The 25,724-nt window shown below is 42.4% G+C and overlaps 1 protein-coding gene across 1 annotated transcript; it reads left to right on the top strand.

Annotated features, from left to right (window-relative positions):
- Positions 1–3,051: 3,051 nt before the first annotated feature.
- Positions 3,052–20,298, top strand: ccdc92ba (coiled-coil domain containing 92Ba; the record flags this gene model as incomplete). Its single annotated transcript, XM_084064356.1, has 3 exons — positions 3,052–3,187; positions 8,992–9,039; positions 19,466–20,298. The coding sequence occupies 3 exons, from the start codon at positions 3,052–3,054 to the stop codon at positions 20,236–20,238; spliced, it is 957 nt and encodes a 318-aa protein (XP_083920482.1). The 3' UTR covers positions 20,239–20,298.
- Positions 20,299–25,724: the final 5,426 nt, after the last annotated feature.

Below are 25,724 nucleotides of genomic sequence, written 5' to 3'. Positions count from 1 at the left end.
TTTTTTTGATCATCACCCAAACCGTCGTCACATGCAGCAGCAATTTGACGCTCCATTGAAATGTCTTTGATGCTGATCGTCCCGCAGCCTTCATGATTGATGGTACCAACCAACATGCTCCGGTGGTCGAGAGACTTATTTATTTATAGAGCTTCATCGGATCATATTTCATGAGATTTGGTTCATATAAACATCATTTACTGGAAAAGGGTAAGTGGCACCACGTCGTTGCACGTCGAATAATAATTTAACCGTTATAATATCCGACCTCATGAGGTATATAGCGGTTATTATTCGAGGTCCTCATGTGATCGTCAGTAAGTATTGCAGCATCTCATAGGCTATAGTGATGGAGCCTCGTTTTAATGTCTCCTCTTTCAGTTTAATCTCGTTGCCACTGTTGCCACATCATGACCTCAACAGAAAGCTGTAGCTTTTGCACAGTTGATCCGTTCTCTTCATTTGATGTTAAGAGAGAGAAGGTGTTGTCATAAATTCCACGCAAATGCACAAAATAGTAGCATTGGATCAAGAAAGACTATCATAGATATATTTGATCGATCGAGTCTGACTTTTGCTTTCATGGACTATACGAAAGCTAGCTGGTCCGTTGTAGCGTTAGAAGGAGTTCTTAACGCTATGTTACTTTCGAGCCGTTGCCTGAAAACCCCCGGCAGCACAGCCTCTCGTCTGTACTAAAAATAAATAAATCAATTTCGCAGCTCACCAAAACAAAGACAGGTTTAAGATGTTTAAAGCGTACTTTCCTTAGTGGGAACACTCGTAGCCCCCACCTCACGTCTAAAATACACGTTTTGTCCAGAAAAGAAAATATTCCACTGGATGGATTTTTTTTGTTTGTTAGTCCACTACGCCCCCTACAGATTTGGTTAATGATATTTTTTTATTGACAAGATCTGTAGGGAGCGCAGTGGAGTAATTCAATTATTTTTCCATCCGGTGGAATATTTTCTTTTCTGGCCAAAAAGCGTATTTTAGACGTGAGATGGGGGGCTCCGAGTGTTCCCACTAAGGAAAGTAGGCTTTCAACATCTTAAACCCGTCTTTGTTTTGGTGAGTAGTGAAAGTGTTTTTTTTGTTTTTTTTTTTACTACAGACGAGAGACTGCGCTACCGGGCATGCCGCGAAACGGCTGAAAAGCAACATAAGGAGAACTCCTTCTAACGCTATGCACCAGAACTATACGAAAGCAAAAGTCAGACTCGATGAAATACATCTATGATAGTCTTGATCCAAGGCTAACACAAAACCATCTGGCTAACTATATCTGTGAATCTGTCCAGTCCAGTTGTGGAAGAAAGTAGGCTACTCTGATGTTTTACTTATATCAATAATAGCCTACAGAAATAGGCTCTGTTACAACTTACAAAAGCCTGTATTAAACAATGTCAGTGAGCACTAATAACCTACAATATTGGCATAAAAATGTACCAAACTTACTCATTATTTTCCAATGTCCCATTTCACAATTCTGTTCAAAATCTTTCGAAATTTTCCAAACCTTTTCTATAGCCATTTAGTCCTACAAGCACATAAAAGATATATGATGCCACGCAAACTTGTAGATCGGCAAGCTATATGCGAATAGAAGTAAAATTTACTATATAAAATATAGCGCTTAATTGGTTAATGTAGGGAGTTTTGTAATAATAATAAAAATCTGCAAAGTAACAATAATAATATTATAAAATATACATATATATATTTTAGTGGAGTAGCTAAAACGTACACCATTTACCTCTGAGATTTAGTGAAAAAATTGTACTTAAATACAGTACTTTAGTTAATGTAGGCCTACTTAACCACATAAACCCCAGCATCGGTATTGTGGGGAAAGCTTTTGCAGAAAATAACAGATCTATGATCTGCTATTTTCAGCAAAAGCTTTCCCCACAATAACAGAAAACAGAAAACACTCAACCATATGGGGTTTAAGTGGTTAAATTACTTCCCACCACTGTACACAAAATCATGTACAGTAACTATGTCACTCTAATATCAGCTAATTTCACCACACTGATTTACACCTGTGCAAACCTGCATGTGATGTGACAATAAAACTGATTATGATTCAGTAATGGGGACAGACGTCTCTCCTCGTCGTGGGCCTCTGACAGCAGATCTCGCGGACGTCCTATGTTTACTGGTGCTATAGATCCCACGAGAGTGTGTTGCTGGGGCAGAGAGATGTTGATAATAAAGTAGATTTTCTTCCAATTTGTCTCTGAAAAAAAGCCATTTTAGTACGAAAATCTTGGGAATATTGTGTGGCTTGTGACGATCAGGTTCAATATTTAGTTCAGTGACCATGGGGCTAAAGAATTGTTCAGAAGCTGTGTTCACGTTCACTCTTCCATTGGAAATAATAAGATTCCAACCTGTTTCCGGTCTCCTAAAAAGGTGGCCACCTATAAGGTGCATCTCAGGTCCTTAAATGAAATCCTCATTTACTACACATCCTTTCCTTGCATGTTAGTCCTTCCCACTGAGGAAGCATGTAGGAAAGGAGGACATTTTGTTTATAGAAGTGGGACGCAAATTCCTCTGAAGTGTCATGTCGTACAACACATGATAGGCCCCCTCCCTTGTATGGGTGTTACATTGTCAACGAGAGGGGCGGGATCGTCACACTTCATGCTGTTCAGCTTGGAAAGTCTTCCTGGTAGCAAGTACTTGGGTTTCCTACATCCTACCTCCTCAGTGATGCTTCCTAATCCAATTTCCTATGTCCTTCGAGCAGGCATAAGAGATTGACACGAGACTTGACACGAGTAGCAAAATAACCAACCGACTTCAACTTCCTGTAGGAGCTAGGATGTAGGAGATAGGACAGATCAGAATAAGGACCTGAGATGCAACCTTACTGCACCTACGCTGATACGGGAAGTAAACCAGATGGCATGTCTTTCTTTTATTTTGTGTCTTGGGTACAGGGGTGAGGAAGGAGCAGCCATCATGGACACAGACGTCTCTCCTCTTCATGGCTGTGTGTTGCCTCCGGTGTACATTAGGAGTGGGGAGGTAGGAGCCATGGAGACAGCAGACAGCACCCTGACCCGGCAGATACAGGCGGTGGACAGGAGCATGGTCTTCCTCAGGCAGGAGCACCTCACCTTACTGCACGGCCTGCACCTGGAGATCCTCTCCCTGCAGAAACGATGCTCCGGTAAGACACTTCTACTACTACAGTACTTACCTATAGTGTGTGTGTGTGTGTGTGTGTGTGTGTGTGTGTGTGTGTGTGTGTGTGTGTGTGTGTTCTCAACCTTTTTTTATTTCAAGGACACCCCCATTTTCATTTCGTTGCTGTCGGGCAGAAACCTGTTATCTCCAAATTTTAAGTCTTTGTGTTTTCTGCGTAAATTAACGCCCTACTTGATCATTCAGCATCAAAAATAGCAGATCCGCAAGCTTGAAACGCTGCTCGAAGCGCATTTTGAGCTTGTAGATGAGCTATTTTTTGCTATTTTTTTATTTGAATCTGGAAAAGTAACAGTTTTGGACATATGAGGTTTCCACCCAACAGAGACGATATGCGTTCATCCACGGACCGCCCCATGTGACAAGATTTTGATCTCATCGAGCCCCAATCTACATTGTAAATCCTCAGTGTTTATGGTTCCATTTGTACGCTCTCAGAGCTACAGGCCCGCCGCAAGGGGTCCATTTATTTTGATTGATACATTCTGAGTTACAGTGCTTGCAAGGGTCCATTTGGTTCCTCCTATTTATTTATTTAGCTGGGAACCCCCTGGATCCCCCCCTCCCCGCCGGACTGTACTCAGCTCACCTATAGCCAGATGTAGCCTGTGGCCAAAACACTGGAGCCTTGTCCATTTGTTGATGTCGCATGCTTTTATGATGTTCGATCCACTATCTGTAGTGATGCACACCATCCTTTTCGGATCCAAGCTCCAGGAGCTGAGACTTTCCATTAGTCCCACTGCAATTTCGTCGCCCGTGTGGTCTACGGGGAAGAAAGCTGTCTGTAGGCACCGACTTTTCATGGTGAAATCACTGGTGATGAAATGCACCGTCAGGCTCATATATGGTTCCATGGTACGACTGGACCACAGGTCAGTGGTTGTCGCAAAGTGCTGGACATCTTTCAGTTCTGTCTCGACTGTGGTTCGAGTCTTGTTGTACAAGGCAGGCAATGCAGTACGTGAAAAGTAGTTGCGGGAAGGCACTGAGTACCGCTTATCCAGCGTCTTCATCAAGTTTATGAACCCTTCATTTTGAACTGTACTTATTGATGCCATATCCTTACCCAAGTAAAAGGTGATGGCTTCCGTTATCTCTTTGTGCCTTCGTGAGCTGTGTGGATATGCTGTTGCGTTGTATAACGTTTGGGTTATGGATGTTTGCGTTGTTGTCTGTTTTTTTTTGTTTTTTTTCGGGTTGTCCTTCGTTGCTAAATCATACTGTATTTTATGGTGACGTTGCAGGTGATTTAGTAGGTTTGTGGTGTTACCTGACGTCGTTCCGACGATGCGAGAACAATGCTTACAGTGCACGACTTTTTGTAAGTCATCATCAGGATCAAACCCAAAAAAGTTCCACACACTGGACGAATGTGGTCCTTTTTTCGGCACAAGCACAACTTCACTGAGTTCCCTCTCACTCTCGCCAGAGTCGCCACCGGGATTTTCATCGGTGTTGTTGTTGTCATTGTCCTCTTCACTCACTTCTGTGTCACTCATTTCTGTTTTTGTATTATTATTGTACTACTAGTCGCTCTCGTCACTCTCTGTTCATCAGTGCTAATGCTACTGTAAACATGCTGCGGCTCGCCGGCTCCTGCCCTCACGTGATGCAGTCAGTCAGTGTTGCCAGGTATACTTATTATAAGCCACGTTGGGCTTATCTTTCTGTATAGTTGCTTGGTAGTAAGTAATAATGGTTATTGCGGTTGTGAGCTTGTAGATAGGCTATTTTCAAATGGCCGACCCGACATATATAGGATTAAAGTGCTCATGTTCTTTTGCGCTTGTTTTCATTGACCTGGTTGCTTATTCCTTCCGCAACACTGGACTGGCAACACTCACTGGCTGCAGCGTTAACACTGCTTGAGAGGAGACTTTTTTTTGCGATGCGACCATCGTACTTTAATGTTAAATATATAGAGTATATTTGCTTTACATCGTTTAAGTATGATTGACATTGCAAGTTGGTATTATTCAGAAGCAAAAATATTTTTTTTTTAAATAAAAAAAATAAAAATAACATGACGTCATAGGATCGCCGTAGTTGAGAATTGAGATCGCATAGGTGTCTGAATCGAGATCACGATCTTTTTTCGATTAATCGTGCAGCCCTACCTCCCCGGACCCCACATTGAGAACCCCTGACGTATAGGCTATACTATTGAGTTATGTGCTTTAATAGATGAGACCGCAGGGCCATTATAAAGCTGTCACTGTCTGCTACTCTGCTGTATGTCTGTAGTAGAACCATCCATCACACCCAATGAATGACTACATGCGCTGATGTCATCCTATAGTTCCTGTAGATTACATCATTTCCTGCTTATGGGTCATAATGGACATCCTGGCTTTCTGCTTTATTATGGGCCCGGCTGCTGCTGGTGTGCTGTGTGTGTGTGCGCTGTGTGTGTGTGTGTGTGTGTGTGTGTGTGTGTGTGTGTGTGTGTGTGTGTGTGTGTGTGTGTGTGTGTGTGTGTGTGTGTGTGTGTGTGTGTGTGTGTGTGTGTGTGTGCGTGTGTGTGTGTGCATATCGTGTTACTGTCGGGTGGAAACCTTTTATGTCCAAATTAAACAGTTATTACTTTTCAGGAAATGGGGAAAAAAGAAACTGTTTCCAATTGATCCAAATGTAGTTATTATATCTCTGCTGTCCAGGAACTCCAAAACCCTAATTTTTCAGGAAATGAAGAAAACCTTATATTTTTTAAACAAAGCAATACTGCCTCATCAAAGTTGGTATAGTGACTTTATATATTGTCAGATACTTGCATGTGTCATTATATTATCACCACTTTACCCAAATCCAGCTCAAGTGGAGTTAGGAGTTTTGTACGATCAGCTGACAATAGCTCCAATCGCTGCTGATGAACTTTAGCGTCAGTGCTAAGTTTGATTTGATTGATTATATGCCCTATAAAAAGGGACCATATGAATGTCTATTCATTTTAAACTTGCTCTGATGAAGGCACCCATCGGCCAAAGGCAGGCAGAGGACGAGCACCTGGCTCCAGTTTCAGTAGTTATTATACTCTCAAGCTTTTTTTAATACTTTCCATGGGTTTAATATTCATAAAACCCACAGACCTATCCACTTTACAGACTTAAAACACGCGCTGTGAGCTTTTAGATCTGCTATTCTCGCTACTCTTGCGCACCACTCTTGTACGACAAAGTAGGGCATTAATTATGTAAAAAAAAAATAAAAAACGTTGAAATACAGAGATACAAGGTTTCTGCCCGATGACAGCAGCGATATGCGAGCCAATGCATAGCAAACACGTTATTCACTCAAAGGCACAACTATAGCTGCCAATCAATCAATTAAAATCCATTTACACCACAGCCAAACTAACTTAACCTATAGGGATGGGACAATAACCGCTCACAATAATCGTATCGCAGAGATTTTAATTTATCATGAAATTCACTTGGGTGAATTAGCTTTTGTTGAACTGCAAATTCAGTAAATTAAAAAATAGCATATCTACAAGCTCACAATGCGTTGCGTCACAACGTGTTGGGAGCTTGTAAATCAGCTATTTTTGGCGAACATTCCCCCCAGAATAGGGATGCTAGGGGTTCAAGTGATAATATCGATAATCGCAATATTTTTTTGCCACAATAATCGTGACGTGTGATTTTCATATCGTGCCATCCCTAGAAACCTATACAAAGACACATTAGACCCAGTAAGTTATACATGGAGAGACAAGAGAGACAGACAGGCAGGCAGGCAGGCAGGCAGGCAGGCAGGCAGGCAGGCAGGCAGGCAGGCAGACAGACAGACAGACAGACAGACAGACAGACAGACAGACAGACAGACAGACAGACAGACAGACAGACAGACAGACAGACAGACAGACAGACAGACAGACAGACGACTCAGATCTGGTGTCAGTTGACACTGTCCTCCACAATTACATCTGGTCAAAATGACTGCATGTGCAAAGCTTAAATTCATCGTTTATAAATGTATCAATTAATCACTTATAAATTAAACCCAATGCACTTCATTGACCGGACTCCCCTAGGATCTATACTAGGCCCCCTCCTTTGTTTCCCCATACACCAAAATGTCTTTGCTGAAAATAGATAATCTCCAAGCTCACAATGTGTCACAGCGCAATGCATTGTGAATATCTCAAATATGAACATGGAAGCTGTTATGCGGCTTCTTTAAACTTATATTTATTTCCTGTGTTTAAAAAAAGTGTTGTTGATTTGTGGAGATGAATTTGTTGAACAAAACATCATAAGCCTTTCAGAGGCTACTTTCTTAATTTATCTAAAAGCTGATGGAAACATTCCATTGTAAACTAACCCAGCCATAGCTGAGTTGGTAGTCTACTCTGGGAATGGGAAGGTCGCCAGTTTGACCCTCAGCTCGTCCAGTGTATGTGTTGAAGTATCCCTGAGCAAGACACGTATAGCCCTAACGGCATGCTCAAAGACTCCCTTTCACTTTTTGCAAAGTACTGCTTGGAAATGGTCACTGATGGAGCTGTCCAGGGTCCTGAACAGGTGAACTCTGCTGCAGACCTGAGTGGAAGACTACTGTAGACCGTACTGAACCCACCGAGTTGTGAACCCTCGGGGATATATCGTCGGGCAGAAACCTCTTATCTCCATATTCTAACATTTTGTGTTTTTTTCGTAAATGACTACAGCGTCACACAAAAGCGCAATGTAAACAGACATTAAGGCTAAAAGGATATACAAAAACGTCATGAGGACTTGTTTCCATTGTGGTCCTATGTATTCAATTCATCAACATAGCATACACAATTAACACAATAATACATGTCATCAACAAATACAATCACTATACGTACAAAAGAGATGGGAAAATTAAATTTACCTCCCATTTTGGTGGCAGAGCAGTAGAATGAGAGCTTTCCAAATTGGTATATAATTCTCTGGACACCTATAGGAGTTGTGTAAATCTGCTACATAGGGAGTGAACATGGCATAAGACAGTATGGAAAGAACAAGCTTGGTGTTCTTTCTGTGTAAAGAAAAGCTGCTTCAGGGTTGTGTTCGTACTGTATGCATCTGCAGCTGTGGAAGCACACGTCAATCAATACTTTACTGGCAGTCAGCTAGTCTGAGTCTGTCTGTCTGTCTGTCTGTCTGTCTGTCTGTCTGTCTGTCTGTCTGTCTGTCTGTCTGTCTGCCTGTTACTTGATTGACATTTGTTATTTGTTTGCTTCCCCTTTCTGGCTGTGCTTACTTATTTATCTGCTTTCTTAAGTTATTTTCAATGTATATTCTCTCTCTCTCTCTCTCTCTCTCTCTCTCTCTCTCTCTCTCTCTCTCTCTCTCAGTCATCTATCAGTAAAACATCAGTCATCTATGACAACGTTTCTGTAAATCGTGAAAATGATTGAAACTGGACGTTTCCATGTTTGTAAATGCGGACCATGTCGACTCAGTCCTGGATTTCTTCATTTGACTGTGAATGTATTATTTGCTATTCTGTGCCTATCAATATGCAACTCCAACTCCAACTAGCTTCTTGAATTAACCTGCATGAGCAAGATTAAGTCGGTTATTGGTTTCAATATATTTTTGGTTTATTGTTCAGACGAAAAAAATAGAATATAGAGATTTCTGCCCGACAGCGACGATATTCACTAAATCTCTCTCGTGCATTTTGACTTATCATTGTTCCCATGCAGGTCTCTCTCTCACTCATTCTCTCTGTCTCTGTCACAGTAGTCACTTAGATACACATAAAGTGTCTCTTTCTTCTGTGTTTCCTCAGAGCTGACTACAGAGTATGAGGTGAAGCCTCCAGGAAGGAGCCAAATCGGTACGTCACAAAATGTCTCTCTCTCTATTTACTGTGCTGCTGTACATTGTGCTGCTGACTGTATTCATACTGTTACCTCTCACTTCTTATCAGGGACCTGCAGAGAACATAAGAGAGAGGGGGGCATGGGCTGGATTTTTTTTTTTAAAGGGCACTTTTGGCAAGAATAGCGAAAATAGACGCGTTGTGAGCTTGTAGATCGATTTTGGAGAAGGCAATTCTCCCGAATTCTGCCTTTGGGTAAGACATGGAAAGGGGGCATTTACATTTCTTTTACCATAGTAGTAGTTCGGAGAGGCTTGTTGTCGGTATCAGCCAGAGCGTGGAAGTCTGTACCCGTTTCGCATTGCGCTAGACCCCTGGGAGATGGATTGCTGAGGTGGAACACCTACCATCAGGTCCCAAGTACTTATCGCACGACTTGCCGCAGCCATGCTGTGCTACTCATACGCTGAGTTGGGAGGTGCCCGGGATCGACCTTGTGGTCGAAAAGGAGAGTGCTCTGAGCTACCCGGACGGCAAATTTTACCACAGTAAATGCTGTGTTCCCGGTCTGGAGAGAGGGCACTTTTTACAGACGGGTAAAAGGGCAGGGGCTCGAGCCCCCTTTGATGTCTACTGTATGAGTGCATGCACCTGCTTCTTATGCCTCTGCCTGGCGACTGCCAGCCGTGGTCCGAGGCATTATGTTTCCTGGTTGTCTGTCAGTCTGTCTGTCTGTCTGTTCCCATTATTTTGAACGCGATATCTCAGGGAATTTCATGTCCCTGAGATATCGGAAAAAGTGGCGGCAGTGAATGACACCTCCTTTCAATGGGAATTTACATTTACCTCCCCTTGTGGTCTCTTTTCCCCTTGTGGCCAATTTTGAAAGAGACCAGTGATTCCCACCGTTTAATCCTAGAATGATAATTGTCCCATGTCGTACATGTGGGTGGTACCAGATCATGGTTGCTCCCTCTAGTGTTGTGGGTGTCACTCACTTTGGAGAAGTAGTTAGACAGGTATGAGAGTACAGGTCAAAGGTCAAGGTCACTGTGACCTCACAAACACATTCATTAATGTTCCATTACAGTCTTCATTCACTACTTAGTATTTAAGGTTGGACAGACAGCATACAACCATGATGTGGTATTTGTGGGTTATTAGACTTTTTAGCCGCATGCTTGCAGCGGCTCTATAAACAGCACCAGTCCTAGTCCAACACCCGAGTGACATTTTGTGACACCTAAGTGTCATTGGCTGTCCTGGCTGTCCATCACACTTCCCCCCTTTTAAGCCCCCCTTTTAAGCCAATGGGGAGACGAAAATGTAATGGACACGTTAGTCAACGAATTATACGAGACGAAAATGTTAGGGTGGGACGAATGGAGAAGAGATCCAATCAGAATTACTCTTTTTGAGGGACTAGTTGGGAAGGGAACCAATCAGAACGATCCTCATTGTTAGTTAGGTTGATCCACCCGGAAGCAGACCATACTAGGGGCCAGCATGGACGAACACAAATCACAACAAGAGAGCTTCAGGCCGGAGGGTTAGCCTAAATGCTAGCGTGCTTCATTAGACCTAGTTTGGCTATTACATTATTATTTGGCCATGTTCACACTGACTTCAATCTTAACTATTGTTGGGAAGACCCGTGTGGTGTCACAAAATGTTGCCACCACTTATATAAAAAAACATTACAGCGTTAATCTGCGACGCTAATGTTGCCAGGTTTGGCGAGAGAAACAAGCAATCCAAAAAACAAGTAATCAGGTCTATGAAAAGATTGGCCCCAAAAAAGCCTGCCCATGCAGCTTTATTATGACTTTGGTCATTCTTGTTTTTACCCCTTTTCTCTCCCAATTCAGTCATTAAGCCAATTAACTCCTCCAACTGCTGCTGTTATCCTACTGGCTCACCTGCCAGTGAGGAGCCCCCACTGAGAGGACGTTAGTGCCTCCATCCTACTCCTCCCATTTGACATTCCCTGCTGTCAGGCTCCGCCCCCAGCCTGTAGGAGTACATGCAGTGACAAATATCACCCTCCGAACACGGCCAATTTGTGTTCGTTTTTGACATTTGTATTTTGTATCGTTGCCTGCTGCAGCTGCACTATTGTTTTGTCCAGCTGTTTTGAGTGTTGAATGTTTAATGGACCACAATGGCCTCTTTTTAACAGGGTAAAATATTCAGTCAATCAATCAATTCGTATAGACCAGGGGTCTTCAACGTTTTCAGGCCAAGGACCCCCTAGCTGAGAGAGAGATGAAGCAGGGACCCCCTCTATATTGTATAAAATTGTGTTTCAGATTATACTTTTCTTGTTTACTTGGTCTGCTCTTTTTTTCCCTCTACACCTATACCTCTTTGTCAAAAATAGCCGATCTACAGCGCTTGTAGATCTGCTATTTTTGGCTAAAGTTCTCCTCAGAGAAGGGATGCTTGGGTTCAAGTGGTTAATGTAAAAAAGAAAAATCATATCACACAAATATTCTGAGGACCTCTAGGGGTCCCGGACCCCCTGTTGAAGACCCCTGGTATAGACGCTCGCCAAGCTGGATACATCACGGTGGATTTGAACCCTAGTGGTGCTATTTTTGTACAATCAGTCAAATTGATTTAGTCGATTATAAAAAAGCTATTAGAATGTTTTGAGTCGATGTGTTCATATAACTGCAGAACTGCAGACTCACTCCCAATCTTCCGCCGTAATCTGAAGACTCACCTCTTCAGACTCCGTCAGCCCGTAGCACTTACCCTACCCTTGAAAACCTTGCAGGCTTATGCAAAGGTTAAAATGTCATTTAGATAGCATGTTATAGACAGATGCCAGGTTCATTTGTAGACCTGGCATCCTAAAGTGTGTATAGTTTCAATGTACAGATAATGATATCTTTTATATTATACTGTTTAGACTGATGATAGGTTCTTGGTTTACCTGTGATCCTAGATTACTATCTCTATGCATTTGATGTATTACCTTGTGTTTCCCTTGCTTCTGTGAATCGCTCTGGATTAAGAGCGTCTGCTAAATGCCTACATTGTAAATTGTATAATACAATCTATATCATATGTAAGAATATACAGTATACTGTATAAGGAGAAAAAAAACTGTTCTCAAATAACCTAGAAGATTTATTTACCTATATCAATACATTTTCCGGTCAATTGCCCAGCCCTGCTCCACATAGAACTCCCTCCATGCAGGGAGCAGGGAGTAGTGAATGACTGAGTGATTTGGAACGCTGGCTGCAGCCGCTGTGTTGTGTGTCCGTTGGGGGGGATGGGGGTTTGGGGGTGCAGATGGAGTGCCATTAGGACCCCCTTTTTATACCTCCAAACAAAGCTCACACCATCATCCCCTTCTTCTACCAGTCCCACCACAGAACGCCCCCCCCCCCCCTGTTTCCCATCCACCCTGGCCACATTGATCCATGCAATTTTTCTTTTCCTGCTCTCGTTTGGCTCGTGGACCCAGCGGGGGAATCCAGTTACAGTGAGAGAGAGAGAGAGAGAGAGAGAGAGAGAGAGTGAGTAAGGGTAGAGTGGTAGAGAGAGGAGGACGGTACAGCAGCGTAACAGGAGACAAGGCGACAGAACGGGGTGATCATCAGACATAAAGAGACGTAAGAGTACTGGAGAGAAAACACTCACAGAGAGAGAGAGGCATATGAACGTAAGAGGCAGGTGTTCTATAATAGTAGTGCTTCTCAACCTTTTCAGGCAGTGACCTCCCAAAATAATCTTATTTACACTGGGGACCGCCCACCCTGATAACTAAGCACTTGGAATCGTAGCAGTTGAGGCATTTACTTTAGTTTGACTCTGTTCCATAGATAAATAGTCTTTTTTATTTATTTGACAATTTGGCCAATGTTTGACCAGTTTTTATAGTATAGTTTGTTGATTACTTTTGATGCAGTATAGTCTTTGTCTTTCTTTCTTTTTTTTATGAGGTATTAAAAGGGTCTTAAAAGGATCCCTGGGTAATAAGCCAAATATGCGTTAATACTTTATAATTGCCCTCTATTATAAAATGAAAAATGAAAAACACCTTAAATATTTTATTTATTTTATAAATAGTTCATCTTTCACTCAAGGGGGACAACGCCCATCACAAGTTGATGATGGCATTTGTCCATGTGTGGTTATTATACATGTTATTAGCATGTCTTAATAACAAAACAACGTAATACTTCCTACGTTTAATATGAGCATCAAAACATTTTTTTTTTTAGCACATGCATTCCATACATTCCATAGGACTGGACCACACATGAACAAATGACATCATCAACTTGCGACGGGCGTTGAGAAGGATAGGTGGTGAGGAGAAAGGAAAGGGAGATGTACTGTAAAGCGACGTCATCATGCTGTACTGTATGGGGTGAGGAAAATATGAGAATGAGATTGAGAGAGAAGAAACTGGGGATTATGCAAAGAGAGAACGGGAAGTAAGGGAAGAAATGAGGGAGGATTTGCAGCAAAATAGCTTTCTAGCCTTTAACCAGCAACTAGCATTCCTATTCTGGAATCTGGGCAATCATTTGTCCAAAATTGCAGAGCTTGTAGATCGGCAATTTGGTGTAGAGGGAAAAAGGAGAAGCACAAACATGTGTCTTTTAACACATCGGCCAAATACATTACACTGCAATACACATCATTTTGGGGGTTCCTGTCACGAAATAGTGTGAGAACTACTGATTTAGAAGGCATTTGTAGAATCGGGGGTTGAAACCGCAACAAACTGAAACCCCCTTCCAGAGTGTAAATCTTTGAAAACGCTCCACCTTACGTCTCCATGAAAACATGCAATACGGGGACATCCGCGAAACGTGTGACGTCATGGTTCATGTCGGCTCTGGTGCAGAGCCGTAGAACCACTGTTGCCAGATTTCGTGAGAGAAATAAGCAGCCAGTTCTATGAAAACAAGCCCAAAAGAAGCGACTAGGCTGCATGAACACTATAAACCTGTACAGTACATTGGCTATTTCAAATAGTCGATCTAGAAGCTTGTAGATCTGCTATTTTCAAAAATAATTTGAAAAGAAAAAGTTAAATATATTTGGAATATATATATTTTTTAAAGTTCAGATGGGGGTCTGTGAAGAAATACAATAATTTGACATGCACATGTTTGAGGACTGTTTAAACAGTAATGAAATCTACACTTTAAAAACAAGTCCAAAAAAACGCAACTATCAATATTTACAAGCAACTTTACAGGAAAAACAAGCCCAAAGTCGGCTGTTTGTGTTCTTTTTGGAAATAAGGAATATCCGCTTATATAGGAAAATAACAAAATGTCCCAATAATATAAAAAGCTACTCTTATGGAAAGGCTATATATATCAATTTACTTAAAATGACCCTATAAAGTTTATGTTGTTTATAGAATAAACTATTTAGTATAGGTAAGGTTTTGCCCCCTCAAATGGTACCAATATCTCTAGTTTCAGTCATTTAGTCATAAGTAGCCTAATACATTATTAGTTATTATTGTACTATCTGGCAGTGCGTCACCGCCACCTAGCCATTTGGCATGCACACTACAGAGTTTTCAATCACTGTTGCGCCTCCATCTAAACGCAGAATAAAAAGTGAGAACGCAATGGGACTTTGCCGTTTTCTCTAGAGACCGTTGTCCTCTAAACGTGGCCTGAGTCTTTAGCATCCTACTTTCAGTGTGGCTGTGACTCTGGCTAGCCCGTACCAGTACCGACCTCCGCTCACCTTGAGCTCCATGCGGCCAGAATGACCCATTTGTTGGTGCAGGGTCAAGACACCAGAAGCATGCTGTGTCAGCCCAGGACCCATGCACTGACTCAGGGCTTTTCCCTTCCTCTCTGGGGGACTGTACTGAAATAGAATATTAGAGAGAGAGACTACTCTGCCATGGTGCTGTAGACATAATGAGCAATTTTACAGTATGAGTTAATGATCCCATTTGAAAAGTGCACTGGTGCAGTATTGCTGCGTCTAGCGGTCGCCACCGCATTGCATCTAGCAGTGCCTCTTGCATCTTGGCCTGAACTAGTCCTGGACCAAATCAAATATCACGATACTTTTTTGACCAAATACCTCGACATCGATATTGTGATGATAATATCGTATTGGGACAATAACATACATTTTCTTTTAAAACATAAAAAAACGTTCATAAATAGCCGATCTGCAAGCTTACAACAATCATCAACAATTGTTGAGGATTTTTAAAACACTTATGTCATATCATGATGTTACAATGTCCAAAATACCAGACCATATCCAGTCTGATATCACACTATGATATATTATATCAATATATTGCCCAGCCCTAGACTGAACATCCATCCCCTCTCATGCAAGGACAATATTGATGGCTTTAACCCATAGACATATAAAGGTAGACGCCTCCTTCGGCTCTGAGGCATTGGTATCTCGGGCGCCTTTTTAGCGTAGGCGAGCTTCCCTAAAGCTTCCCTAAATCAGAGCCAGGTGGGGGCGGGTCTTTTTGTAACCCAGCTCATAACCCTTTAAAAGGCAGCAGCTGCGCAGCATTCAGTTAGTTGGAACTTGGCAAACTCCACACTCTGGATTTGTGCAATAATAAATCGTCTTTTACTGCAGTTTAAACAGGTTCCTAGAGACATGGTCTTTCAAAGTTGATAGCTCTGTTCTGATCTGAATTGCTAACATTAACCCATTAAGACCTGGAACTGTGTCATTTTTTGATTTGAACTAAAAAGCTTTATTTTACACTTTGGGCTATTCAAAAATAGCAGATCTACAAGCTCATAGCGCAGCACCGAGTGCCGCGCTACGAGCTTGTAGATCTGATATTTTTGAAGAATCGTGAAAATGTTTGCAAATCTTCTGGGGGGTCCCTGGAACAAAATATTTTGATGGGGCTTCGGCCAAATACATATACATTTGGGGGTCCTTGACGTGAAAAAGATTGAGCACCACTGATATAGAAACATAGGTTTTTCAGAATACTGTTGAGATTTAGGAGACATGTAGAATCGGCTTCAGGTCTCAATGGGTTAAGGATGTTGGCTAAAGGCAATTCTAATTTCATGTAGTCTGTCAGTGAATGGAGACAAAAATATTTTGTGACTATTACTGTTACTTGAAAGTATTTTGGTATGAAAATATGCAATTTAGATGTAACCAAATATAGGCCTACGCCTACTGGATCCATAACTCCATGTCTCGCATTTGTGACAAACTTAACCGCTTGAAAATAGGTTGAAAATTCAGGGAGTTGTGATGATTTTAATTGTGGAGAGACCGTCTGCTTCAATGGACATAAATGCATTAGAACAGTTGTTTTCAAACTTTTTCATATCAAGGTAACAATTCTTTATGTTCTCTAATTGTGTACCTGTATAGTAAGTAATACAGATGTTTAACAATTTGACTCCTGAGATTTATACTCAAAATTTAAAGATCTATAAGGGTCCATTTGGTTATCAACTCTCCATCATTTAGCTGGGGACCACCTGGAACCCCCTCAAGGACCACTGGTGGTCCTCGGACCACTGGTTGAGAACCATTGTACTGACAAGTCCCGGAAAAGACGCACTGTGATTGGCCAGTAGTCAACGCGCTGTGAGCGCTGTGATTGGCCAGTGAGCGCTGTGATTGGCCAGTAGTCACTTTGAGTGTCAGTTTGCCTACGCTAAAATGGCGGCCGCAATACCAGTTGCTCCAACGAACTGCAGAGGCCAATGAGGTATCTAGGTTTCTATATCTATGCTTTAACCCGTTAAAACTGGGAAAGTATTGGCCCGGACCGCTGGCCTTGCGGCCCAGGCAGCGTGTTGCAGGTTCGAGTTCCGAATCCCGACGACCTTTGCTGCGTGTCGCTACCTGTCTCTCTCTCCCCATTTCCTGTCTATCTACTATATACTATCAATAAAGGTAGAAAAGGCAAGAAAAGGAAAAACTGGGAAAGCGTCTGTGTCATTTCTACTATCTACTATCTACTATTTTTTTTACATTTTTAAAAAATCTTTCAAAGTGTGAGAACTACTGATTTTGAAGGCATGTATAGAATCTGCCTCAGGTCTTAATGGGTTAACAGTGACAAACACCTGCTAACCGTGACTCTTTTAGTCAGTGGATCACTGCATTTCTACTAACCTGCTAACCGTGACTCTTTTAGTCAGTGGGTGGATCACTGCATTTCTACTAACCTGCTAACCGTGACTCTTTTAGTCAGTGGATCACAGCAGATGGCCTGCCTTGGCATTTGATTGATTGGCCTGGGGGGGTAGGGATGTGTTGGAGATTTGTGCTATGAAGGGTTAATCCGAATCCCTCCCCCATATTCACTCAGCCAACGGCCTCTGTCTGAACGAGCTACATAGGCCCCCGTACACCCGTTCCAAAAAACTGTACATTTAAGTGTTAAAAAGCTGTATTACTGTGTGGACACATTAAACAGAACATTATAAGTAAGGGGGCGTGTCCACATACTGTAGAATACATTTTGAGTTGGCAGCGCCAGTCTTCCATGTAATTCTATGGTATAGAGTAAGACAGTCTTCCATGTATTTCTATGGTAAAGACAGTCTGTCATGTATTTCTATGGTAAAGACAGTCTGTCATGTATTTCTATGGTAAAGACAGTCTGTCATGTATTTCTATGGTAAAGACAGTCTTCCATGTATTTCCATGGTAAATACATGCTGATGCTCCTCTTCCCAGTGTCTTTGCTGCTCCTTTTTACCAGCGTTTTTTGGTGCAACGCCCTGGGCGCTTCAAGCTGGAAACAGTTCAACTTTTGGAGAGGAGCGCCAGTCATTTGATCCTCCTGATGGTAGTTGCTCAAAAGGCGTTCTCTGTGGACATGACCCCTAATGGATTTGACTTTTTTGACCGCCCACTTACTGGCCGAAGCACTTTCTCTCTCTCTACCCGTCTGTCTCCTGTTGTCGAACAGAAGTAGTTTAACTACGTGAACCCCATAGCATCCCTATTCTGGGGGGAACATTCACCAAAAATTGCCGATCTACAAGCTCACAAGGCGTCACTAGAGCAACGCATTGTGAGCTTGTAGATCGGCTATTTTTTGGAAAGAGATTTGGGTGTGGACAGGAAAAAGCGGTCCGAGTACAGTTGTAGCTCAAGTCCGGTTCTCTGAGAATAGAGGGTTTAACCACTTAAACCCCATATGGTTGAGCGGACTCCCTCAGGGCTCTATGCTAGTAGCCTGTCATGGCCAGACTAATATCACTGCGTAGATGTTAGTCTGGAATCTCTTGTTGGAACCTGCATTTCCGAGGGGCAAATTAAAAAAATGCCTCTGGTGATAAACCCGCCCCATATTTGCATACTGGGCCCTGATTGGTCCCTCACAACTTCGGAGGGAGAGAAATCCAATCTCTATTGAGAGGGGCCAGACCTAATCTGCTAAGGGCACATTTTTTTTGCAATGGCAGATTCGTCTGGAACCAGGCTACTATGCTAGTGTCTTTTCTGTTTTCTGTTATTGTGGAGAAGGCTTTCGCTGAAAATAGCAGATCGACAAGCTCACAACGCATCGCAGCGTTGTCGATCTGTTATTTTCTGTGACAGTCTTCGCCACAATAAGGATGCTGGGGTTTATGTGGTTAAGTGGTTAAACACTTCATCTATTAGTAAAGACTGCCTCTTAACAACAATGCTGGCGTAACTAAAACATTAGCTGCAACAAACAGTGTTTTACATGTACAGTGTAGCTTAAATATTTTGAGAAGTTCCACATTCTCTTCGCTATACATTTCCTGGTTGTTGAGGTGTGACACCTCAGCCAGAGACGCTTGCTTACAATGAGAAAGTGAAAATCCACAGGGAAGACATCCTTGTACATTTTAACCACATCGGGCTGTCTAGAGGAGTAACAGACAGAAGCATCCACACACATATTTAACATTGAATATAAACGGTTCTGTAAATGAATTAAAAACAGTACAAGTACCAAAATCATGGCACTGTGTCTCAAAATATTTCGATGCTTTGTAAGTTTGTAGACTGGCTATTTTCTTTTTTAATATTTCAGAACATTTTTGTGGTTAAGTGGTTCAACTTTGATAGTAAATGAGAATTGGGGGAGAAATGGTTGATTTTCAGAGCAGTCACACAAGGCAGAGTGGCTCTCAGCCAAGATACCATCTGTATGGTCTGTGGGCCTTGACCCTGTGCCCATATGGCCTTGGAGCTGCCTGGCGCCATTGTGTGCTGCTGACAGGGCCACAGTATTGCTTACAGCGGAATGATACATACACTGGCTTCAGGATTACATAGTTAGAAAGACCTTTATTGATCCCGAGGGAAACAATGAGGACTGTGTACTCTCCTTATGTCTCTGTCTGCTAACGTTCCCCCCAGAATAGAGATGCTATGGTACAATTAATATGTTTCTTTTACAATATTATGTTTATCTTTGTGTGTCTTTGCTGTCGTGTTTCTACAGAGTTGCAGGAAGAGGAGGAGCTCCTGGAGGTCCGCTGCCGCGAGGTGGAGACCCGCCTGGCCGAGCAGCACTGCACCCTGGGAGAGATGCGCAAGGAGCTGAGCCACAAGGGGTCACTGGTGGGCGCCCTCAGGGCCACCCTCAAGGAGAAGGAGCGCCGCTTCCTGGAGGAGCTCAAGCGCCGCAGCCACCGCTCCACGGCGCTGAACTCCGAGCTGCAGAGGCAGACGGAGTCGGCCGCGTACCTCTCCTTCCAGCTCCACGCCGCCCGGCAGAAGCTGCACCAACAGCGCATGCTGCAGAGACAGGGACTCTTAGCCAGGGCCAACAGCAGCCACCAGGGGCCCCAGTACAGATCCAACAGCCACCATGGAGGGCCCCAGTACAGGGCCGAGCAGCAGGGCTCCATAACCCCGCAGTGGCTCTCGCCGGCGGGCTCACCGGCCTCCTCTCCGGTGGTGGTCAAACCCAAACGTAGGAGTGCGAGGTCGGCCTCGGGGCACATGAGGGTGGAGCGCTCCAGGGAGTGTGTTCCCATGGAGAGGGTGACGGGCCCCGCGGAGCCCACGGCCATGCCGGACCCCGCTCTGTTCCTGCACCCGAGCAGGAGGCCCAGAGCCCGGTCCAGGCACTCTCCGGCCCAGAGACGCCCCCTGCTGGGCGTGGATGGAGAGGAGGGGGGCGGAGAAGGGCCGGTGACACCCCAAGACGGAGCACGCAGACTGGTGTCTGCCGTCACAGCGCCCCCTGCTGCTGAGGCCCAGGCAGATTAGCAGCTTTTAAAGGAGCACTTCGCCCATTTTTTAAACCCTATCTTCATTTAATTTGTCCTTTACTAATGCTCGTTGTAAGATAGCATTCCTGTCTGGTCACTCTACGTCTCATTGGGGGCTCTGGACATTTCAGAAACCTGCCTTCAAATGATTGATGGGAAGTCCAAGCTAATAGAAACTGCAGCCTTTCTCGTCCTGGAAAGTTAGCATGCTGAAATAGAAGCCCTTGTTCTTGCATTAATCTCTCAAGACAGCACCACTGCCCTAATGTAGTGTTGTTGTTACTAGGAATAAACACAGAAGCACCCGGGAGGAAGTGGACCATAAGGAAGGGGAGGAAACAAATTGAGTTCCTGTTTCTACACAAAAAAAGGAGGTGGTGCCCCAGAAGCAAAAACAAATCAGGGGGACCCGGACCCCCGGCCTTGCGGTCTGGGCACCTAGGTGTATGGCAGCGCGTTGCAGGTTTGAGTCCCGATCCCGAAGGCCTTTGCTGCGTGTCACTCCCCATCTCTCTCTCCCCGTTTCTGTCTTAACTTCACTTCGCTATCAATATATAGGCATAAAAAGCCCAAAAATAAATCTTAAAAAACAAAGGGGGGGATCTTTTTTTCTTACCGAATGGGTTCCCAGATTGTTCTTGCATTAACACAAACAAAAAAAAGTCCAAACCTGTCTACCGATGATGTCACTGTTTAGGCAGGTTTCTGAACTGTCCACTGCTCCTCCTCTGCAACACAGAGTGACCAGACAGAAATGGTGCCATCTCATAATGAACCTTATTGAGGACCAATTATATAACAATGATGTTGGAAACGGTTGAAGTGCTCCTTGACCTGGATCAGACCACCGTCCTGATTATAGTTGCTCACATTGTTAACGCTGTTAGCCATTGTCCTGCACCTTTACTACATTGATACCAAGACCGATTTTAGCTTTTGAATCATATTACACAGTTATTGCCAAGAAGGACATTTTTTCTAGTACTCTTGGACTTGGAAAAATAACAAAATAACAAAAAAGAAATATACTGCTTAATAGCAAAACTCAATATGGGGTCATGTTACGTAAATCTTGTAAAATTGTGAAATTTAAGCAAATTATTTGTTTACACTGGTGTCCACTTGCTCTATACATTATCCACTTAAACCCCAGCATCCGTATTCTGGGAAAAAACCTTTGCAGGAAAATAGACGATCGACAAGCTCTCAATGCGTCACATTTGCGACGCGTTGTGAGCTTGTCTAATTGCTAATTTCGGCTAAGATATTTAATGTAGAGTGAAAACACAAAATCTACTAGTATAGAGCCCTGAGGGACTCCGCTGGTGGTTATGGGGCCTTGGCGGGAGTAGGTGGGTTATTTTCACATTTGAAGCGGCCATTTTAGGCAGAGCAACCGACTGTGTCTTTCAGGGTCAACAATAAATCAACCCTCACTGACTCACAGCTCAATGTGAAACATGTTAATTAGGTTCAGGGGGTCCCAAGCTCTTTCTGCTCAATGTGAAACATGTAGGTTAGGTCCAAGGGGTCCCAGACTTTTTTCTGCTCGAGGCCCAAATCAGAATTTTGGTGTCTCCCAAACTTGGACCCAAACTTACAAAATACATTGTGAACTAATCACTTATGAATCAAGCCCTATTTTCAAAAATAGTGGGGGGGGGGGGGGAGCCGATCTACAAGCTTGAGCGAGAGCGAGATTTTCCAAAGGTTTTTTTTTTAGAATTTCTGGAAATCTTTTGAAAACAATTTGAAACCATTTTGGGATTTCTTTCTTGAAACAGGACATTTACTTGCCACCCATAAAAGCGTCCATGACCGAAAAATGGGTCCTGACCCATTGTTTGGGAAACATTGGGTTAGTCAGAGTGGCCTCACATGGAAAACTCTGAATGGCCACAGATGAGAAGCCATTCATTTTCTGTACCTCACCACTGTTTTTGGGTTACTCCCCCTGTCATAATTCCATAATCTGCTAAATGAGAATAAACTACAACTCCCTCCACTGGCGGCCGGAGGGAGTTGCATGGTTAGCCTTTTGGTAACAGAAGAACTAGCACTGTTCAAGATTTAATTCTGTTAAATCCTGTGTTGCAATAACAGTAAAAAGGAAGCTTTAATCTAAAGCTTTATACCCAACAATACAGTGGCCTCATGAAGACGAGAGTATTCTTATTAAAGTAATATGTACCTCTGAGTTTCACCTGAGTTAATTGCTGATGAGGCAGTGAATTAATTGGGCTACAGTAGCATTATGTATGAATTTTTTCTTTGTATTTGCATGGACATGATTTACTTTTGAAATACAGATACAGATGTCCTCAAGTAACATCACATGATGTGTGTATCTGTTTAGGAACAAGCAGTCTACCATTTGTAATGGTTTTGTTACTTGTAACAAAATCAGTGTATGTTGATACATGTAGGTGATCATGTAGGGCTGGCCAATAATGTGGATATTATGTTGATATTGTGATAATGAGACTAGATATCACCTGGGATTTGGGATATCAGAATATTGTGACATCATGGCATTAAGTGTTGTCTTTTCCTGGTTTAAATCGCTTAAGCTCTATTTTATACTTCAAAAATGTTCAGAAAATTCAACAAATTGTGAAAATAGCTGATCTATTTTGTAAAAACACAAAGATATCGTCTCAATACTATATTATCGTCACAATAATGGATATATTATGGACGTTGGATTGTGAGCCTGATTTTGTCCACATGCGGGTCCCTATACGATAAAGTGACTTGCTGGTCCAGATCTTTCATTTTAGGTGTGGTTTGTGTGCTCTACTACACCAGGGGTTCTCAACCTTTTCTGGATCAGGCCCCACCCATCTGGCTACTGTGTTAAGTGGTCCAGTGAGTGGGCCACGTGCATTTTTCAGAGCATGTTCATTTTAATGATCAATCAATCGATTGTGTTCCGGCTTGGATCCATGGAACTAACATAGTATACTTTAAGTTCCCATTTATCGGTGTCATAATGCATTTTTGTTACATTTAAAAAAAAATATTAATGTTATATTATCATTAAAATCTTAGTGTTCTCCCAGTTATTTGGGGGGCCCTTGCAGTATCCTCACGGCCCACCATTAGGCCCCTGGCCCGCAGGTTGAGAACCGCTGTCCAACTCAAATCCTTTCTGTCTGCATGGGTCATACATGAAGGGTAAATATACAGCTAGTACTGTAGGCTCTTTGTAGAACCTTAGAGGCCTTGTTAGACATATTTAGAACGAGTGACCGCCCTGTCCCCGTCCATTGAGTTCAATGGACGGGTGGCGCCATCTTGTGAGGTTTTCAGCTATTACTTTCAATGGTGTGACGTCACGTTCTCTTTCTAAATAGTCACACTGAATTTAATATGGTCCTTCATGGATTGTACGTGTGTGTGCTAAATGCAACTTCTGTGCCATCAAATATGGAGATAAGTTTACTTTGCAGAGTTGTATTTTAAATGACCACCTCTCTGAGAAGAAAGGTTATGTAGAGCTGTTTGTGTGTGTGCTTGGTGTGTGCGTGCGTGCGTGCCTGCGTGCGTGCGTGCATGCATGTGTTTTCAGAGGTCCCAAATGTAAACGTGTAGGCCCAAAATGTCATTTGCACATGGTGGCCCCCTAGTGGTTTCAGGAGCAAACAGCATCTTGGCATAGGGCAGCAAAAGAGAAACATTATGCTGAGCCTTTTTCTGAACTTTTAAACTCAATTTGTTTCTTTCATTGACTTATTTTTCATCTGTGTGCTACATGGGACAAGTATACCCTAGTTTATATTCATATATGCAATGGTGTGTGGAATATGAATGCATTTTTTTGCCCTGCACTGTCCCATGAATTTAAGTACAGCCTTACCGTGCAGAGAAACTAAATAAAAGTAGATTAAAGGGAGAGTAAATATTTCTGTTAAAGCTCTATATTGCGATCATTGCTATAGACTGTACAGTAACAGCCCCGTATTAAACAGGGAAAAAAAATCCGATTGGGAATACCAATTTCAGGAGAGAAATATTTTATTAGCAATTGTTTTGTTTTTATTTCATTACTTCCAATTTCACTTGTGGATCCTGTATGAGTTCTGGGTGAAATGTTTATCCTTACCTGTTTACTAAAGAGCTGGAGACACGGGGAGACCCCTGTTACTGAACGAACACTCTATACCAATGATTACTATCAGAATATAGAGCTATTGAACACTTATTCTTTAATGGAAACCTAGATATAAAGAAAATAAAGGTATTGATATGGAGTGTTTGTTCAGTAACAGGAGTCTCTCCATGTCTCTCCAGCTCTTTATTAAACATACATAAATAAATAAATGACAAATTTCAGGTCAGGATACCAATTTTATTCAATCAGGAGAGAATTACTAGGATACAGATCCTTCCAAGTCGTGTGGCAAGTGGTGACACAAAGAAATGAGCCGATCAAATTGGAACTGGAACAGTATAACATTGAAACGGATAAATGGGTACTCTCTCCTGATTGGCTGAAAAATTGCAACCCCCCCCCCTCTCTATAGCAATGAGGACTATCAGAATATAGTGCTTTAATCTTTAACCAAAAAATATCTCTTTCCCTATACCTTTAAGTTCCTGCACTGAGAAATAGCCTATAGCAGACAACGTGAAGAGTGATAGCATTTATATAAAAGGTGTCCTTTTAGTTCAGAACAAGTTTTATAAGAATGATTGAGATGTGCATATTGGTTTTCTCTCACAGGGTATGACCTGATATTTGCAGGTGTAGTGCATTGCTATGAGAATGCATTTAGTATTGTGTGGAAAATCTGTTTGCAATTGAGCCAAAATATCCAAATATAAGTGTAACCATCAATTATTACAGTTGGTAACACTGAAATGAGCCAACTTCTATTTAGTTCTGATTTAACTGTGATTAAGTGCTGGGAATGGTACCTTACGCTAAGTATGCACTGTAGTGTAATAGGTTGGTTTCAAAGTTATGTATTTAGGCCTATCATTATTTTTCAGCTGTGTAACTTAAGTTATACAAAATAATCTCACATCAATATATTTATTTACACATCACTATTAAGTCAATAGTCACCACCAGGTACAACAGGCTGTGGGATATTAATTTTACACAACATTATGCTTAATGCTTGTTTAACTTGTTGTGATTGTTTAGCTCATTACGAGTATACGTATGTTTATCAATTGTCAAATGGATTGCTTGAAGTGCTGAAGAATAGAGGATATTTTGCGTTTAACAAGTGTATTTGCATAAAGTTATGCTTGAAGTCGTCTTGATGGTAATCATCACTGTTGCCTAGGCTATAGGCGAAATCAAAGAGGTATTAGTTGTTATTTATAGTTGATGTCTCTTTAAAGGCAAACCATTAAATGACAGTGTGCACTATTCCTCCTCCAGCTTTTAGAGACAAATAATAGCAGGAATACAACGTTGTCTCGTTGAATACAACAATTCCCCTCTTCTGGAGGGATCCTGCATTTAGACTG

Source organism: Gymnoscopelus microlampas (assembly GCF_963454915.1).
Source record: "Gymnoscopelus microlampas genome assembly, chromosome: 8".
Classification (NCBI taxonomy): domain Eukaryota; kingdom Metazoa; phylum Chordata; class Actinopteri; order Myctophiformes; family Myctophidae; genus Gymnoscopelus; species Gymnoscopelus microlampas.
Note: the sequence above shows the minus strand (reverse complement) of the source record. Positions and strands in the feature narration are given on the sequence as shown.